General features: G+C 40.8%; 1 protein-coding gene and 1 long non-coding RNA gene across 2 annotated transcripts; both read right to left on the bottom strand.

The window, feature by feature from the left end:
- Positions 1 to 12,037: 12,037 nt before the first annotated feature.
- LOC127329082 (transcription factor bHLH95-like) lies at positions 12,038 to 13,556 on the bottom strand. The gene is made up of 3 exons (XM_051355627.1): positions 13,200 to 13,556; positions 12,644 to 13,120; positions 12,038 to 12,052 (listed from the first exon to the last, which is right to left on the bottom strand). Exons 1-3 carry the CDS (start codon positions 13,554 to 13,556, stop codon positions 12,038 to 12,040), a joined length of 849 nt encoding a protein of 282 aa, XP_051211587.1.
- Positions 13,557 to 15,048: 1,492 nt separating this feature from the next.
- LOC127334548 (uncharacterized) lies at positions 15,049 to 18,275 on the bottom strand. The gene is made up of 3 exons (XR_007872233.2): positions 17,999 to 18,275; positions 17,467 to 17,872; positions 15,049 to 15,836 (listed from the first exon to the last, which is right to left on the bottom strand). It is a non-coding gene; the product is annotated as an uncharacterized lncRNA (long non-coding RNA).
- Positions 18,276 to 20,725: the final 2,450 nt, after the last annotated feature.

Here is a 20,725-nt window from a genome sequence, read left to right on the forward strand (position 1 = left end):
TTTCTCCTTCCTGAAGTTGCTAGGTGTGCCGAAAACCACGTCCAACGATATTTTACCAAGGGAATAAGCGGGTCGAGTCGGTATGATGCTGTGGAATCCTGTGTCGGACTCCCTTAGCATGTCGACTGTTAGGCCCATTGCTTTCATTGTGCTGGCGAATAACAGCTTCAGGCTGCTTCCTCGGTCCATGAATACCTTGCTCATGTTGTATCCTCCAATCCGTGCTTCAAGGACCAAGGCAGCGTGGCCAGGCCTTGGAACGGCCTTCGGATGATCTGCCTAGCTAAAAGATATGCTTTGGTCTAACCAGTCGATGTATTCGGGTGCGTCGACCATAGCAACCTCTGCGTACTTTACTTCCCGTGAGAACTTCTTGACTTCTCTCTTTGAAAAACTGGTTTTATGGATCATGCTGACCTGTCCGCGAGGTTCTGGGAACACTTCGGTTGTTACGTACTTGTCGCCTCCTGCTGGTACGCATGGTTCTGGTATATATGGTTCTGGTGGATAACTGTAGGATGCCGCTCTTCTCTCCATTGCATGAACTCTTGCCGCAGCTTCGGCCCTAAGATCGTCGCAGTACTGCCGAATTTCGAGGAACTGCCGACAATTTCTGAGCGGATGACTTGATTTTTCAAGGCTGTCCTTTGGATCGATGTAATAATGTAGATAACACGGTGCTTCAAGTTGCTCTGTGGCCGATAAATAAGGTGTGCGAAGACGACTCTTGCTCAGCTACGTGCTGTGGCATCCTCGCTCATACTGTCGGGGGCGAGTCGCGATTTTCTCTTCATCTTCACGGCGTGAATCCCTTCTTCTTTTCCTTTGCTCCTCTATGGCGCCGAAGCTGCTTTGGCTGCCCTCTCCCGCACTCCTAGATAGGACTGCCAAGGCTACTGTTGGCGCGATACCTTCTGGAGCCGAAGTTCTTGGGCTTGATGCGTTTGAACTAGGGAGGCGAAGGAACCCTCTGGAATCGATGATGAAGTGTACACCACCGAAAGTAGTATCCATGTTGCCGTGCGATTCTGTGGAGATCGGATGCGACGCCTCAGTGTGCGGTACGAACTCGAAGGATCTACAGCGAACAGAATCCCTCGGGTCTGATGGCTTTGGTGACTCTAGTACGAACGCCGCAGATGTGACTAGTACTGCCGATGACCTGCCTTGTGCCGACAGGCTTCCCACATATGGCGCCAATTGTCGAGGGTACCCCTCGGCAATGCCCTCCGATTGGGGCTTAGGGTTGATGGAATCCTGTAGGCTGACATGAGACATCGGTTAACAGACAAGCGGGGAGAGCGATTTACCAAGGTTCGGGGCCCTCGATGAGGTAAAACCCTTACGTCCTGCCTGTCTGAACTTGATTATGAGAATATCGGGTTACAATGGGGTGCCGAAGGTTTCGGTTGTGATCTCGTCGAGAAGCTAAGTGCTATGAAACCCTAGCTCTAGACTTCTTGTGGCTAAAGTTGCTAAGATTGATTGTGTGTCCCTCGGCAGCCCCTCTCCTAGCCCTTATATAGGGTGCCAAGTCTCAAGAGATCTGTCCGGGTACAACTAGGTTACAAAAGATCCTAGTTCTAGACTTTCCTTCCTTGATTCGCCTCATCGTCTTGTTCTTCAAGGAATCTTCTTCGGCACCGCCATAGTGGCCCACCTTGCCATCAAGTGTCTTCATGGGCCTCCGGTTGGGCCACAGATGATAGGGCAATAATAGTTACCCGAAGGGTAATGCCCACGTCACACCACGACCATGCTTACCTGCCTGTTATGTACCTTTACCCCCAAGAAAAATGCAATGCATATGACCAGGTAACGCATAAACTATGTGACTCATGGAATCGACTAAGAAAGTTAGTGAGTCGAGAGGGTACCATAAAAGGGACTCGTGTGGTTGTACGCTCGGTCTTGGTTCAAGAGGCGAGAACTCGGTTCCTAGGGTCGGCAGAAATGAAACAACCCACCACATCCCAATGTGGCCTCTCGTCTGAGCCTTTAATCATGTTTATCGACATCTCTACACTTACCACGTCAACCTATCATGCTAGATTCATTTCATTGTAAGGCTCCAGTCCGAAGACCGGAGTAGTAGCGTGTAACAAACTAAGCATGGCTAAGCATAAAGAGACAAAGGCTCTCGCGACGCACACATGCCAAACCTAGTTATGCTAGGAGCAGTGGATCAGGGTATCGAGGCTACAAAGGTCGGGCATGCAACAGATAGGGTAACTCTATCTATCGATAAAAGACAGTTGAATCGTATGCGATATGTAGGAACCACAAATAAAAGCATTTCGAAATCATAGATAAACCAGGTTAGGGCTTGCCTTGTCCCTCAGCTGATGGGTACTGTTCTTCGGTGGTGTTGACGTCGGACTCCGGCTCAGATCCTATCGCGAAGAATCAAATACCGGAAAGGGAAAAAATCATTCATGACATGGCATAATGCGATGCACATAAAATATGAATGACATGTCAGGTTAATAGAATTTGGTAAACCCTAGGTGCAACATCGGATTAAAGGGGTTCCAGCATCGGACCCCGACATATGAGAGGGGTTCTTTTAGGGTTTCACTAAATTTGCAAGTTTAAAGGTTGCAATGATGTATGAAATGCTCATAAACATGTATGGTTTAACTTTCTGAACAATTTGATATAAAATACATAATTTTTGAATTATAAATAAAACAAGAAATATAAAAGGGTCGGCTGACATCATGATGACGTCAGCACGACGTCAGCCATGGCCATGGCTGGCCAGGTTGGCCACGGCCTCGACGATTCCGTGCGCGCGGGGCAGCGAGGCTAGGCTCGTTCGATGCAGGGGCTCGGGGCGAACCCAACGAGGGCGGCACCGCCCGCTATTGGTCACCGGAGGGCTTCCTCTGGCAAGCCCGAGCGGCGGGGCAGACAGGCGCGCATCGCAGGCACGATACATGAAGCAATCGGTGAGGGGGCGGCCACCATGATGCTCAGAAGCTCACCGCGAGCACGGGAGGCTAGACGGCGTCACCGGAGATGGCCTGAATCTCCGGCGAACGGCGACGACTTGCGGCACGGGCTCTGGCCGATTCGGTTGATTTCGGGCGCCTCCGCTGGCGCCGTTTGGTGGAGGAGGTCGAGGGCGACACGAGGAAGCTGACGGTGTCGTCGGCTGGGCATGGGGCAGCGCGGAACGATGACGAGGTAAGTTGCCCGGCGCTAGGGTTTGCTTGGCGCAGCTCACATAGGAGGGGAGGGAAGGAATGGGAGGCGTGCTGGGGTTTGCTGCGTTGACAGCGAGGTTTTAAAGGGGTCCAGGGGGCGGCGGGGAGCATCCCGGCGGCCGGCGGCATCGGGCGGCCACCGAGGTGCTTCCAGTAGGAGAGAGGAAGAAGAAGAAGGGGATTTTCTGAAAACCCCCCTAGGTTTTTGGGAATTTCCCTGGAAATTAAAAACAGGAGGGATTTTGGGGTATTTTAGGTTATTTTGACTAAAATTTAAAGGGCTTTTTGCATCAAATTTTTAATAGAACAAAGATACAACATTTGCAACATGGTTTCAATCCATTTTGGTGCAAGATTGTCTCAAATTAAATGCAAATGCATGCCATGCTTATGATCAACTAACAACATTATTTTATTAACAAAGTTGGTCTGTTACAGTTGATAATTGTTAGAGGGGTGACAAATAATGCATTCGCCGAAATCCCACAAATATGTATGCCTCATGTTTATACCAAAATTATACCACTTTTGGGACGTTTGAAATTACCAAAACTATATCCCAAACTATATTCCCTAAAAGAAAAGGAATGCGAAAGAAAGTTGATAATTGTTAGAGAGGTGATAAATAATCCATTCACCGAAATCCCACTAATATGTATGCCTCGTGTTTATACCAAAATTATGCCACTTTTGGGACATTTAAAATAACGAAAACTATATCCAAACTATATTCCCTAAAAGAAAAGTAATGCCTAAAAGAGTTTATATTTTTTAGCGCGTGAAAAATAATACAGATAGAGGGTGAAAGCTAGCCGCCGACAGAGAGAGAGAGAGAGTGGTGGCCCCGATCAGAGAGAGAAAGGGGTTATCCTGCCCGTTAGATCATACGATCAACGATCGGCGGGCACAATCCGCATGACAAGGGCTAGACCAAACAGGGCAAGGTTGGGCGTCCCCTGTGAGAATTTGTGAAGGGAGAGGGCAAAACTGAGTAGTATCAAGAAACCAAGGGCACGTGAGTAGTAAACAGACTAAGGGATTCAAATATGAGATTTAAAAAATGGAAAATGCGTGTTTTGTACAATGAAACCCATCTTGGCCTACCTCAAACTATTTGCAATACAAATATATATGAGTGTGAAAATTGTGGCCTCATTCAGACAAATTATGTTTTGGGGAAAGCTGTTTTGGGAAGGACTTATTGTGGAAAACCATGCACCTTCATAGCTACTAGGTGATTTGAGAAGTGGCAATTTGTGGTAAAACTTGAGTTATCTATGATTGTTATGGTTCCCAACGTGGCAGGTCGCGCAAGAAGACTCCATGAGTAAGTGTCACTATGATTTTATCTTTTTTGGATTTTTTTGTGCATGAAATGACTCAATTAGATAGCTTAATCCCATTTGATGACTCTCTATTGATCAGCCACTTGAGGGTAAAACTGAGTATATTGCACTAGCCAGTAGTAGCACTCAAGGGGAAAACTGAGCACACAAAAAATGCTAGTATAAGACTCGAGGGTATACCTGAGTATATCAAAATTTCAAGGGTTAGAATCGAGGACGCGTGTTGCGGTGCAGAAGTGGAAGACGTGCAATTGTTGACGCGTAGGACGCGGGTCGCGGTGCAGAAGTTGAAGACGTGCAATCGTGAACGCGTGTCGCGGTGCGGAAGTCGAAGACGTGCAGACGTGCAACCATGAACGTGTAGGACGCGGGTCGCATTTACGACCCCTCGCCTTTATAGATGCCTCTCCCTGTTCGCCTCCTCGCACTATCTCACTGTCACTCTCACTCCCTCACGCAACGCCACCTCTCACGTCCCATCATCTTCTCCAAAGCAAAAATCCCTCTCCCTCTCCTCTGCCGGCGATGGACAAGGAGAATGCGAATCTGTCCTCCATCCTCGACGCCATCCCCTCTAAGCATGGCGCCTCCGTCTTCGGCGCCGTCCCCTCTACGGCCGTCGCCGCCGCCGGTGTATTGGCGGCTCCCGCCGGTGCATCGGAGGCTGCCGCCAGTGGCGGTCAGATCCGGCCGGAATGGGACCCCTACGAGGAGGTGCCGTACGACCGTCCGGCGAACCCCTACGACACCTGCATGGAAGACCCTTGGAAACAGGTAACTACGATTTTCTCCCTTGTTGTTCCCCTTCCCTTCCTTTTTCAACCCTATTTTTGCTTGTTCCATGATTACTTGCCGATCTGTAGGTAGGATGAGTATTGGGTTAATATTTACGCCGATGTTATTCCATTTTGATTTGATCCCTTCTTGATTTATGCAAGTAATCATGAGATCTCAATCAGTTAAGATTTGGGGTTAAGATTTGAGGTTCGACCGTTCGGTTAATTTATGCAAGTAATCATGTGATCTCAATCAGTTAAGATTTGGGGTTAATATTTGGGGTTTGACCGTTCGGTTAATTTAGTCAGATCTGGAATTTGTTTCTTTGCCGATGATGAATCGTTGGGCACAAATTTGTACACGGCGGGTTCAGCGAACCATTGCTGTGTACAAATGTGTTGTGCATGAGCTTTGGTTCGCTAACCCCGTCCCTGTAGATATATAATCGTGTTCAATCTAACTGAGGCTGCTTCTGTTTTTCCTAACTTTGTTATGTTGAAACTAATTCACGCATACTTTCCGTTTGATATGGATCAGGTGTCTGGCAGCGACGTCGGCAGCGACGAGGAGGAACAACACACCAAGGCTCGGCAGGTGCTGCGGAGGTTGCAGGTCGGCCAGTTCGCCTCCTACTTCGCCAAAGGTGTCTATAAGTGCCCCTTCTGCACTAGGAGACTCGGCGGCACCGACTTCAACTGCCTCCTCACACATGCCGAGGACATCGGAAGGACCTTCCCCAAGGTCGGTGCGACAGTGAACGTCTACTCCTTCCGCGCCAAGCACAAGGCGCTCGGCATTCACCTCCGCAACTTCCATCGGGTGGAGATCGCCGTCGGGCGCATGCCTCTAATCAAGCCCAAGGTGCCCAAGATCAAGGGATAGGGGGGCAAGAACTGGAGGAGGAGCCAGATGGAGTAGGCGGAGTCCAGGATGTGTGCTGCTGCTGCAAAGCAGCTTTTTATTTTGTTGTTGTTAATATGTTGGTGTTGTCAAGAACCTAAGAACCTTATTTTGGCTGCTGTATGCAACTTATTATGTACCTATTATCTATCCCTATTCTACTATACTTGATTGTTGGGCTCCCTTGATTGCTCAGATGTTTTTAGAGTGGACTGCATTCAAACTAAAAAGTGTGAACCTACAAACTAAAACCTAGACTAGATACAAACTAAAGTAGATGAATTAAAGAAAGAACCAAAACATACATCCACAGAGGGAGTACATATGAACCAAGATTGGTGAGGTCATTATTATGGACCAGAGGGAGTACTAGATTTGCTGCCATATTGAGCAAAAAAGGAGAGCCAAAAGGAACAAATAATTGAAGAAAGATAGAAATAGAACCTTCTCTAGATATGATAATAATTTGGTGAAAGAAAGAGATAAAGAGTGGAAAAATGTGCTCTTAAAAAGGGATATGCCAATTTGGGCCGAGAGAGACAGAACCCAGCTCCTGCTCACGTACAACCAAACGCAGTCTCGTCCTGTCCCACGCGATCTCTTTCTACCAGCCCCACGCGACACGGTCCCACACGACGCGGCCCCACACGTCAGCACAGAACGGTCAACTAAACGGGAATCCTACCATCCGAGCTCCTTCTCCGGGTTTCAGACAAGGGTCTGAGGAAAACTGAGGAAAAACTAAGGAGCTGGAGAAAACTAAGTACAATTAAGAAACCGAGTACACGAAAATAGAAAGACCTTTAAAAAATTATTGTTTAAATATATAACCAGTTAAACCTACATCTAGTCTTAGTAATTTAGTATTCTAGATTCAGAACTATCAAAATTCTGTAAAAAGAGATAAAAAAAATCTATTAGATAGTGTTGAGTTATGTTTGTAAACTAAAATCCCATCCAATTCAACCGCCCAAGTTATTCTTTTACGAAATATGCTAAGTACTTTTACATGTTACTACACGCTAGGGAATGATTGTATAGGGCATGTATAGGTTCCATCTATATCCACAATAGATAGCTAAATTATGCCATGCTATTTTAAAAAAATAGATAAAATTAAATAATTTCATAAAGCTATAAACATCTAGATTTGTTTCAAAAATATTGTGCAAATCTATATCTCTTATAAAGCAAAACCCCACTAGAGGGTCATTTAAGTTGTCTATCTCAACATGCAAGATATCCACACAATCCATTTTATTAGCCATCTAATTGTCCATGTCATCCCCCACTAACATTCATTAATACTCTACATACAAGCTACATCATCTATTTTTAAGCCATCCAATTATCCACATCATCAACTTTTAGCCGCCAACTACATAACCATTTCAAGTCGGTTTTTTTTTTTAAGTTAGCCTCTTGACTATTTACGCCAATTGAATCATGCATGTTCCTACAAATAACATCCTATTTCAATCAACTTATATTCTTTTTGTTTTTTATAAAATAGAGTTATCGGAGAAATTCCCGCTGCAACGTACGGGGTATCAGTTCTACCTACGTGTAGTCTTAATAATTTAGCATTCTAACATCAGAATTATCAAAATTCTGTACAAAGAAATCAAATATTTTGTTTGATAAGAAGCTAATTTAGCCTCTATTGTTTTACTGAACCACCATTATGCTTGTGAAGTTTAAATTAAACTAAAACAATTTACAAGATATCGCCTCAATTCCAAAAAAAAAACATCCAGCATGTTGTATACAAACTACACCTTCAATTATCACAATCGTAAGAAATTTTTTTAAAGTTTCATTGGGAATCCTAGGTTATCATTCCTAGTATCCACAAATTATGAAACCTAAACTCACTGAAAAAAATCATTTTCTATACCACCCTCCTACATCATATTGAGCTTTCTGCATGTAGCCCCAATGATAAATCATTAGCACACTTGATACATGTTTCAATACAATTCACTTAACTACCACCTTATCCTCCACCTCAAGTCCGAATTTAGACATTATTTTTATTAGTGAAATGACTTGTAAAATTTGATTTTTTATCTTTCTCATATGTTGTATGGACATTCCTGACAATATCAACCAAGAAATGAGCAAATACGTGAGGCAATTTTTATGGATGAATTCAGATATTCTTGAAAAGGTCATGCTCTTGAAACATGAACAAGAGTTTACATACATAAAAAAGTCAAGAATGCTTGTGTGTGTTGAATATCAACATCCCAAATAAAGCTTTTCTTGGAGAGGTCGACAAATTTTCAGTTGTCTGGACATTCTTTGAGTCAATATAATTTGGACCACCTAATGTAGTACGACTAGAATTCCTGGAAACCACTTAGTAGGATCCTTTTTGTGGAAAATTTGTTTACAACTTTGGTTTATATAATTTATGGCAAGGTGTAATTGAAATGATCAAAGGTTTTTCTTGAACTGGCATTTATCATGATAGTTATATGCACAAAAGATTTCTCATTTCGTTTATGTAATAGAACTTCTATATATTGTTCATCACGTCATTTAACATGAGTTCTTAGAGGACTTACTTAATTTGCCTTTATGTCAATTGGCTCATAAGATTTTCTACAAATGGAAGAAGTTTTTGAACATACTATTACTGTTAGTCGGGGATTCTACCAATGCGTGGAATCATAGTTTGGGGAATCAACATTTTTTCATCTCACGTGGCCTATAAAGTGATTGTTGATTTTCAACCCCCACCTCCCTATTTCAATTACATTTGGTAATCTTTATGTAAAACCAAGTAGTCATTGTTCTTATGGTTACTATTGCATGATATATTGAGAACTATATATGTAATGTTAGAAAAAGAATTCTAGTTACCATTATTGCACTCTACAACTCTTTAATGTTCACAAGAAGACCCTATACTATCTATTTCCCATGAGCCTAGATTTTTTCTCCCCAAAGAACAAGAAACTTCCCAAATTATAGTGATATCATGTCCCCTTCTTCACGCTTCTTATAGTCATTGCATCTTGGGGTTTTGGATTGTTAGGAACAATGAAACTTTGAAGGAACGGAGACCCAATGTCATTGGATGAAAAGAAAAATTTATACATGAGTTGGCTCTGGTTTGCCATAGAATTCAGAATAAATATTCCCAACATTTAGAGGTTCGCCGAAAACACAACTTAATCCTTATATTTTCATATGAATTTGAATTAGAATACCACTTTATTAATTTACAACCTATAGTTGAGATCTCTCTGATGGTTTTCCGTAAAGAAAGGAAATTAACACACAATCAAAATAGTAAGAACAAATACTAGCTTGCATGGGTGGAGGTGTCGAGTGTGGTAAGGTTTGGCAACATCATGCGTGCATTTAGCCTAGGATATATAATAAAATAGGAACATGTTTTATTATGCATATAGGAAGAGAAGTTATACCTTGTTGGAATGTTTTGTTATAATTCAAAGGGTCCAATATACTCCATCCATCCCGAAATACATGGCGTATAAACTTAGTCAAATGTCTATGCTTTCAAAGCTTGACTGAGTATATATACAAAATATGAAGATTTAAAATACTACATCAATACCAATAGATCAACTATAAGATATATTTTCATGATTTATTTACTTAATATTGTAACTATTGATATTACCTTTTGTGTAATTATTCAAACCTAGCAACCGTTGAGTTTTCATTAAATCATAAGTCGTGTATTTCAGAACGGAAGGAGTATAATTAAAACAATTCTATAGGTTTTATCTTGGAAAGTTTGGATTTTCCTAAATTACATGTCATGTATTTTGGGACCAAAGTAGTATATGGCATGTCCATTTCAAAATTGAGAACTATATGTGACAATGTTATCCCTAGCTCTAGCTAGACCTAAAAGACAAACATCATTGCTTTTTTACCTGGATGTTGTGTGAGCGTGACGGAGAGAGGAAGATGAAGCATGATAGGGAGGAACACTCCAAGGAGAACTAACATGATGGTGCTATATTTTCAAGTTCATCATTGAATGGTCTTAACTATCAGTTCTGGGTGAAGAAAAGGAACATCCTAAATGCTAAAGACTATGAGGCAACCACCATGTTAAAACAATATATGATACTTAAAATATTACAATGCAATATTGGCTACTGAATGGGTGTATATTTATTTTTATGTGATCTACTCTGAATAAAATAAAAAGGTTGATGTCATCGAATCATTAGAGTATATCCCATGTTACCATGTAGGTGATTCTCCCACTTTACTAAACTATTTTTGACAATGTAACTTTGTAACATGTTTTGACTCTAGTGGATACACACAATCATATAAGATCCACACTTCTTCCTAGTTTACTGAATTGTTTCAAGAATATTTTTATAATAAGTTTTGTTATTAGAGGATATACGCATTCTGATAAGATTGCGGTGCAAGTCCTGAATCTCTCACTATATTGAACCATTTCGATACCGTGGAGACTATATTCTATAAAATAAGACATGTGCAAATCTTGAGACTATATGCTATAAAATAATATAATTTGGTACATTTTCACATTAAAGATATATATTTTCAAAAAAAGATAGTGTAATTTTTGCAAGTGATGATTAATTATGTTAATATAAGATTCTTTCATATGCTGCTAACTTAAGTTACTTAAGACCCAAAAAATTTTTTTTGCCAACATCCCCATTTATCTTCTTTCTTTTTGAGTTTAAAAATGGGCACGTCACCTCATCACCATCCAGATGTAAAATTTTCTTTATAATGATTTTGAGGGGCACGGAAACCTTCAGTTAGCAAACTGGAAAATATTTTCTAGGAAGAAAGAATTCCGGGCAAAAGGTGTGCATGATCTAGCTAATGTCAATTTTTGTCTCCTTATATTCTAGATTAAAATATGTTCTAAGGAATGAAGGAAAACTTTGGAGAACTTCAGTTGCTGCCAAACATAACACATGCAACACAAATATCTTCTCGTTAAAGCTGGAGGAATTTCGCAATTTTGGAAGGTGTGATGCGTACATTGTAGAATATTAGATTTTTTTATAGGTGGCAAATAATAAATGGTGTAAAAGTTATATTTTGGGAAGACACATTGTGTGGAACTTCCCCATAGAAATTAATTCCTTTGAACTATATGTCTTGTGCCATGAACAGTAAAATACTGTCCAAAAGATTTGGAATTGTAGTAACCTTAGGTTCACTTTTAGGAGGAATTTTGCTGCCTCGTGTGCAACAATGGTATGAATTGAAAAGTATTACTACTAGCATCTCTTCCTCTGCTGATAGTGATGCTCTAAGTTGGCAATATGAAAGTAATGCAGGGTATGTTTCATCATCCCTTTATGATGTTCTTAATTTTGGTGGAGTCACACCCATGTTTGTCCTTGATGTTTGGCAACTCCGCAACTCCTTATTCCTCCCAAAGTGCATGTTTTCCTATTTTGTCTCAGGACATTTTGATGACTAGAGACAACGTGATGAAAAGAAATTTGAATAAACCTGAATGTGGTATTTCATGTGCTGAAAACAAATCAATCCATCACTTATTCTTTCACTACATTGTACCTATACAGATTTGGCAAATCATTCTGTTTTTTCATGTTTCTTTAGAAATGATTACTTGTCAATTGCCAATTGGGTAGATAACAAAAAGCATACAGTTTTAAATTCAGTCTGTGATGCTACTCTCTAGTGTATATATCTGGAAAGTTAGGAATGCTATGATCTTTAACGGTTAAATTTGGCTGAATTTGCACCAATTTTTGAGAATGATATTGCATTCATTCAATAGATGAAAGATCATATTCAAGGACCACTTGTCTGCAACCATAGACAAAATTATGGATATGTGATGCTGATCCTGGAGGGGAATTTCGAATTGACAAGTGACAAGTGACTAAAGGGCTCAAAGTTCTCACTATCACGGATCCCCCCTAAAGATGAGTATGGTGATCACATCTCTCTCGTCGCCAAGAAGCCGGTGATGTAAGTTACCTGGACCAATCCAGCATCGATCCTTGAAGCTGCTTCGATCATATCACATTTTTAGATTCTTTTGTTGAGCCGGTGTGGATGCACCTATAGGATTTGTGTATATAGGGTGTAGTTTCTTGTTTCCAACTTGAACTCCAATTATGCTTTTGTGCCATTAGGCCTCTAAACCCTCTCAAACACGCTTGTGTGATGTAAAACCAGACATGTGTTTATGTGGCTTTCGTAGATTTACCAATGGAGCCACGATGTTGATCCCTTTAATCTAAAAAAATCTAGTACTTTTCGATAGTACGACTGACCATGTTTCCGTGTGTGTGTTCCCCTTACCCCTAAAGTTTACTCAAATTGACTACCAAAATTCGAAGAACATAGCTAGCTAGATGGAGGATAATGGTTTAGGATAAGGGTTTTACTTACGCGAGCGTGGATGGTGAACATGCTCTGGGCGTTATCACACAAGATCCCAGATGTGACCATGTCGATGTTGTGCTTCTCCAGCACGGCTATCAACATAGGCAGCACGCTTCGGCGCCGCTCCACACACACACTGATGTATGCATCGTTTCCTGAAAGACTCAGCACGACGTTAGGCCCAGACCACGTCTGTAGCCCCACCGGCACTGGAGCCGCGGTCACCGCGCCCACAGTTATAGGCAGCGTTGGCGCAGCTCCTGTGGACCCGATCCCAGCAACCAGTAGTGCTACCTGCATAGGTGCCACCTGGTCTGTAAGCGCTAGCGCCGCTGCAGAAGATGAGACCCCATCATTGCCTGCGGTGCCAATCTTGCCTCGTGCCAGCTGCATCTCCAGCTTTCGCTTCTCAAGCTTGCTTAGCGTCTCCTCCAGACTCTTGATGTAGTGTATAGCTTTCATCACTATGCTCGATTTATCAACCTGAAACACAAAAAACTAGGGAGGATCTTCATTTGCATCCACAATGACCTAACATATGAGTAAATCATAATAGCATCACCTTGTCAGGGAGGGTGGGGAGGAGTCCATGCAACTTGGTGAACATCTCGCTCATCCGTTTCCTTCTCTCGCGTTCCGTGATGATGTGCAATTCTGTGTCGCCATGGCAGCCTCCTGAACTGCCATGTCTGGCAACAACTATGACATGTGGAGTGTTGATCTTACCCTTAGATCTACCACCCTCATCTTCTCCTTCTATCTTCATGACACTCTTCCCCTTGTCAATAGCACTCACAATCACCTGATAGCTGCTGCTCTTGGACTCATCTCTACCGTTGTCGTTCTTAGCGGGACTCATGGAGTCGGAGCTGGTCGCCAGCGTTGCGTTGTGGTTGTTGTTGTCTGAGTCCTGAGCCATGATACTAAACTAAGCACTAAGTAAAGTGTATGGAGTTTATATCAAGAGGAGAAGAAGTCCTCCTTTGCTGGCTTTAAGAAATGATGCGCCAAGCTTTTGCGTCTTCTCAAAAGATTGAAAATATCCGCGTGTTTCATGTTTGTCAGGATGTATAAAATTAATTACCATAAGTATTTTGCGGGAACTTTTTCCCTTCTCTCTATCTCCAAGTATTGCTGCCAAAAATGTGTGACGCCTCTTAGCTAGCTGGCTCACGCTAATATTGGCACATTCATTAAATTTACATCCTACAAATTTATTTCAGTAAAAATATGGAAGAACACAAGCAATCTTTTCTGCATGATGATCTCCATTCTTATTTCTGAGTTGGATGATCTAATTAGCAATTATGCACTACCTAGTACTGCTTCATAATCCACGTATACTTAGTAGAATTTAATATAATCGCAATAATAACAACTTCGTCTAAATCACTATTTTCAACTGATAGTACATTCTCCTCAGCTTTGAGACATCTTTATGCATTCTAATATATCAGTCTCTGCAGACTGGATTATGTTGATTCACACTTACTGAAATGCATATAATCGATGGCCGAAGGTTGCACAGCAACTCCATTCTCAAGAAAACTGGCAGTAACGGATTCACACAGTTCACGATCTCAATTTAAACAACAAACTCCATGTAATCTCTCCGTTCCACGAAAGTTATATATAATTTATCTAAATTCAAATGTATCTAGACACTAAATAGCATTTAGATACATCCAAATTTTGCCAGACAAATTCCATGGGATAGAGGGGTACAAGAATACAAAGTTCTTTTTTGTTGAGAAAAATACAAAGTCTGTTAAGAGAAGTATTTTGGGCATGAATGGGATCCAACTTCTTGATCACCTTTTTGTATGTATCCCACCAGACACAATGGCGTATTTCATTGGGTAATTAACGGCGGAAAGCTTTCTCCTTTTCAATTCACTTTGCTTGTTAGTATAACTAGTTGAATGCCCGTGCGTTGCTACGGAACAACAAAATGTACCATCCTGGACAAATTTTCATTAAATTTTTTGCATGTGATTTCCATTCAAATAGCAAAAAATACATATTTTCTCTCCTACCAATTTCCTCTTTGTCGTGCATCTTGTCTCCTTAACAATGTACTCCCTCTCTTCCATAATTCTCGTCAAACAAAAACAATGTCAAGAATTATGGAATAGAGGGAGTAGTTGCAAGTAGAAAATGTGAGTCTTTCTTCCCGCCCCTTTTTTCCATCCATTTTCATTCGCTTCACCCGCTCTTGCTCTAAGATTAACCAGTAACACTTACATTTTGACGTGGCTTCACTTTAACACCAGAACAACTTTAATGAAAATCAGTTTACACAAAAACAATCAATGACCTACTGTCTGCAGAAGAGGTTACTGGCACAGAAAGACAAAAGGTTCCGACATAATGATAAAGATATATAGAAGTTTCCGAATAATGAAAAATAATGATAGTCAGAACATATATTAGCATTTGGATATATGCACCTGGCATTAGGCGTGCAAGTTTATGTAGAACAAGCTTCAGGTCCTCAAAGCTAAATCATATAATGTACATTAAGACCCATCTTTTCAAACTTAACCTTTATACCGACCACCTCATCTACCTAAAGATGCTCAACTATGACATGTAGGAAATACGTATGTGAGAAAGCCGCGAGAAAGCAAGACTACTGTAAAAGAGCAACTTGAGGTTCTAGTCAGATTAAGGTACGCCATAATTGCATTCTTCTTGCACGTGTTCAACAAAACGAGATTGTCGAAGTATCCTATTAACTGTTTCATCCAAGAGCCTTTTTTATATTCTGCAGCCAAGGATGATGCGAAGGAAAATACAAGCTATGGAGATGAGACATAAAAAATACGGTTAATGATCTTAGGCCAGAATGACAAGAGATACTACCATGCTTCGTCCGGCGAGTGACAAGAATGCTAATTGTCACTGCATCTCTGATATGGCCTCGATCGACCATTTTCGTAAAAAAGTATAACACGCCTCTTCTGTCTGCAACACTTACATAATGCATCACATTTAGCCTAAGGTCATTGCAGTAGAACACATAGGGACACCATGTTTGGAAATAGCTTTGAAGGCATGTACATGTTGTGTACTACTCTTTGTTAATGGATAAGTAGTGAACCAACTCTGATTTTAATTTTGGAGAAGCATACCTCCTTTTAAATGATTGGAGTTAACATTAAAAATAAATAGTTCCGCTGCATTTTATAGGACAAACCTGAAAGTCAGGGAAAATGACGTCACACTAAAAATTATGAACAGTTGTAGAATCTTCTGAATTATGAAAGATAGCAATAGATAATAAATATATCAGGAAATGAAATAAATAGCTTTGCTACAGATGCTCTAGACCCAAAGGATAATACATGAGAGATCATTTTAACATTTCAGACATCCATTAATTCCTACTTATGCATTGCTACAGTACATCTCACTTCAGCATCCCCCATCCCTCATAGAGCCTTGACTAATTTCTTTTAGACGAACCAGATGTTTCTCACAATAATAAGGTGACATATGAAGCACCTCTCATTTATTTTCAGATTATTATTGTGAGGTAATGGAGTCCATGGTAAGAGAGATAAAAAGAAGTGTAGCACGTGAACAGAGTCACGACTTCATGGTAGCGTGTTACCCATCCTTATTGTTCAATGCAAAATTGAGCATTTTGTTCATTCAATCATCATGTGTGCACGTGAAACCATATTTATCTAGAAACTTCTTGCACAAAAACTAATATGAGCCCTCGGAACAACAATTATTGAATACCAGTTTGTATGAAATTCAGATTTGTATGTTTCCACTAATTTGTACTCAACCCAATTCATGTCCACCTGAAACATGACCCGGTGAACCCCACCCTAGCAGCATAAAAGAAGAAAAACACGCCCTACCAGAAAATGTACAACCGTCACCAAGAGCAAAAAAAATTCATGGATCCAAATCGTAAAATTATAGTGAATTTGTTTCGTATATGCAGGATTCACCCCGAATGAATAGGGAAACATCACACAGTCGATAAAAGTGAGGCCATTCAACATAATTCTTCCTAAATATTTTGCTGTCATTTTTGGTTGGCATATTCTCCCGTTTATTCACCACACATGTGTATTGTTTGAAACTAAGCTATAACACAGGTACCTTCAAACAAGCTATAACCCAAATGATGTCAGTTAAAGTATATTTCTGCCTGATACACTATTATATATATGAAATTCCCGTTCAAGACCACAGTTCATTTTTTGGGAAAGAAGGAAATATTCATATAACAATTAGCTTATCAGGCATGACTATTCTCACTTGTATCTGCATAATTGAAATCTGAAACCATCAGTTTCTCCACACCAAGTCCAATACTTGTATCTGCCTAACTGAAAAAAAATGTGCTGGTGTATTTTAGGATAAACTGATGACTCAAATTTACATATGATGTGATAGCAGAATATAGCTTATTGTTTAAGCATGGTCTTTTACATGCTATCAAAATAGCCAATGCAATTCTCGTGTTTTGAATGGTCTTTTACATACTTTAAGCATAACGCTATCGATATCAAGGAATCTCTACTATATAAAGGATGTAAATGAAACTTGAGTGTTGGTTTAGTACATTCGTTCTTGGCTTACAAAGCTACACTACAGGGAATCCAAAAGCTACATGTAGGTTGCTTTAATGCAGAAAGCATGAGAAAGGTTATTCTGTTAGCTCTTAGCACTGCATAGAAATATGTATGCCCTAAGGAAGTGTATCAAATCATCAATACTAAAGTGTGGATACAAAAAGAACTTCCCCTAGATACTTAAAAAAATATATACTAACTCGGATTTCAATTTGAAAAAAAGTAGCATACCGGAATGAACAAATTTCAGTGCGCATAGCATCTGATCGAGAGAATAGATGGTGCTCTTTGGTTAATTCATTATTGACCTTGATGACTTTGTGGAGGTCTGCATCCATCAAGTGAAAAATAACATAAATATCCCTGAAGCACCTCCTCAATGGAGGTAACATTATTTGCCTCATCTCAACTATGTCAGGATATCTCAATAGCCGGTGTAATTTGATCTCACAGAGAATCCAGGCAGCATCAGATAAGTGCTCAAAGGTATTGAAGGTCTTCTTTACTGCAACCTTCTCACCAGTATGTTGCTCAATATGTGAACAAACAACATTGTAACTCCCTCTGACAATGGCTTCATGAATTATTTTTCTATTAGCATCACCAAATTCACTGAAGAATTCCATCTTTGATTAACCTGAGAAAAGTGCAACAAATCGATTTAATACAGCACAATGGGCAACCTTTTCTGAACATACGTAAAACAGACCCAAAAAGCGAAATCCTAATACATTCACCAAGAAAACAGGGATGAGCTGCATACAAATAGTGGCTTGAATTCTTCCGGCCGAGATGTCCGCTGAAATTCAGATTCATCAACAAATACCAATTAGTCCAGGAAGCCTGCACAGACAGATCTTTGATGAGAGCAGGCATGGTTCAACGGCAGAGTGTCACCAGGTCATCCTGGACGCTGGAGCAGACCACATCAAAGGAATCATGTACGCTGTGTGCGACGAAGATGCCGTGGAACGGCCAGCTTTGGGCTTTCAGCAGCGTATGAGGTAGCTCTGGTCCTGTCTCCTAGGAGGATGACACGAATAAGGTCAGAGGTGAGGAGGGTATTGTTGGATCCAGCAGGATCAACTAGCTCTAGTTTGAGCCACAAAAGAATAAGATCAGAAATACCTTGGTCTGAAGATGATGCCATGCCTCCTCTTGTTTAATTGCTCACACCAGGATGGAGCAATTTGTGCTAGGTTCTTCCTAGTGCTTTAGTGCTAGCCTGATCGGTGGCTTGTTCTTGAGAGAGAGTGTGTAAGAGAGAAGGCAGAGAGCAGCAGCCGTCTTCAACATCTCCTCTTCTAGGTCATTTGACCCCTTTTATATGTTTAGCACTATGCACTAGGGGAACCAGCACCGTTGGATCAAAATCGATGTCTCCGATCAACACAACACATAAGGATAGGTGGCCATTTACTGTAGCACCGCCCTACTGTAGCACCGTCCTACTGTAGCAACCCAAAAAGATCTGACCTAGGAGAGCAGCCTAGATCACCAAAATATCCAACATTCTCCCCCTTGATCGTAAGGCTGATCATTATAAGCTCATTTTTTCAACAAAATAATGCACTAGGACGAAAAGATTATAATGGTCTGTTAGGTACCATTTAATCTAGTGACTATAGCACATTACTTCATATCAAAATGAACCTCTTTAATTTATGAGCTCCATAAACTTTATTCACATCATATATTAACTTAATTTACATAATTCTTTACATAAACATCATAAACATTACAGACTCATCTTTTGATAAAATGGTACACCAAGACAATAGGTTACAACAGTCAATTAAGTACTGCTAAACCAAGTGACTATGGTTCCCATCCGATCTCAAAATGAGCCCCTTTTGGGGAGATGGTGCCATAATAGTTCCAACTTCTCCAGGATTAAAAGCTTTCAACCAAACCCATGCCGGCAACATGCTCTCTAAATACGCTGGGTGGTAAGCCTTTCGTGAGCGGATCCGCTAACATAAATTTAGTACTAATGTACTTGATATCTATTGTTTGATCCTGGATTCTATCTTTCACAACAAGATACTTGATGTCAATAAATTTGCCAGCTGCACTTGACTTGTTGTTACTCGCATAGATCATCAAGGGTTGATTATCGCAGTATAGAGTGAGAGGCCTGGAAATGCTGTCAATCACTCTTAGTTCCGAGATAAAATTCTTCAACCATACCGCCTGCCCGGTAGCCTCATAACATGCTACAAATTCTGCCTGCATTGTCGACGATGCAGTGACAGTTTGCTTTGAGCTTTTCCATGATATAGCTCCTTTTGCAAGGGTAAAGATATAACCTGATGTGGATTTCTTAGTATCAACACACCCCGCAAAATCAGCATCTGAATAACCCACTGCTTCGAGGTTATCAGATTTCTCATAAGTAAGCATGAGGCTTTTAGTACCTTGCAAATAACGCAAGACCTTTTTAGCAGCCTTCCAGTGATCCAGACCTGGATTGGACTGATATCTGCCAAGCATCCCGGTCACAAAAGCTAAATCAGGGCGAGTGCACACTTGTGCATACATAATGCTCCCAACAATTGAGGCATAAGGAATTGACTTCATCTGCGCAGATTCATAATTATTTCTTGGGCACTGGAAAGTCCCAAATTTATCGCCCTTAACAATAGGAGCAGGCGAGGCTGAGCACTTATACATATTGTACTTTTTCAGTACCTTTTCAATGTATGCTCTCTGAGATAGCCCCAAGATCCCTCTGGATCTATCCCGGTGAATTTCAATTCCTAAAACATAAGTTGCTTCACCGAGATCTTTCATATCGAACTTTGAAGACAGGAATCTCTTGGTCTCCATCAACATATTTTTATCACTGCTGGCCAAGAGTATGTCATCAACATATAATATCAGGAAGATAAAATTACTCCCCTTGAACTTAACATAAACACAATTGTCCTTCTTATTTTCCTTAAAGCCAAATTTCTTTATGACTTGATCAAATTTGAGATACCACTCTCTTGATGCTTGTTTCAAACCATAGATGGATTTCTTCAGATGACATCCTAAATGTTTATTTTCTTCCACAACAAAACCTTCCGGTTGTGCCATGTATACATCTTCATGTAAGTCACCATTTAGAAATGCCGTTTTGACATCCATCTGTTGTAGCTCTAAATCATAATGAGCCACAAGTGCCATAATTATTCTGAATGAATCCTTCGAAGAGACGGGTGAAAAAGTTTCATTATAATCAATCCCTTCTCTTTGAGTGAATCCTTTTGCCACAAGCCTTGCTTTAAACCTTTCGATATCACCCTTGGAGTCACGTTTGGTCTTATAGACCCATTTGCATCCAACTGTCTTGGCTCCTTCAGGGATTTCTACTAAATCCCATACATCATTAGTGCTCATGGACTTCATTTCATCTTTCATAGCATCAAGCCATTTAGATGAATATTCACTTTGCATAGCCTCCTTAAATGAGGTGGGATCATTATCTAGCACTGGCTCATTTTTA

Source organism: Lolium perenne, chromosome 6, assembly GCF_019359855.2.
Source record: "Lolium perenne isolate Kyuss_39 chromosome 6, Kyuss_2.0, whole genome shotgun sequence".
Taxonomy (NCBI): domain Eukaryota; kingdom Viridiplantae; phylum Streptophyta; class Magnoliopsida; order Poales; family Poaceae; genus Lolium; species Lolium perenne.

Excerpts from the sequence above, each read along its gene's own strand:
- LOC127329082 (XM_051355627.1), bottom strand. The coding sequence starts at position 13,556 with ATGGCTCAGGACTCAGACAACAACAACCACAACGCAACGCTGGCGACC. Across the intron at positions 13,121-13,199 it reads TCCCCACCCTCCCTGACAAG|GTTGATAAATCGAGCATAGT; the intron begins GTGATGCTATTA and ends TTTGTGTTTCAG.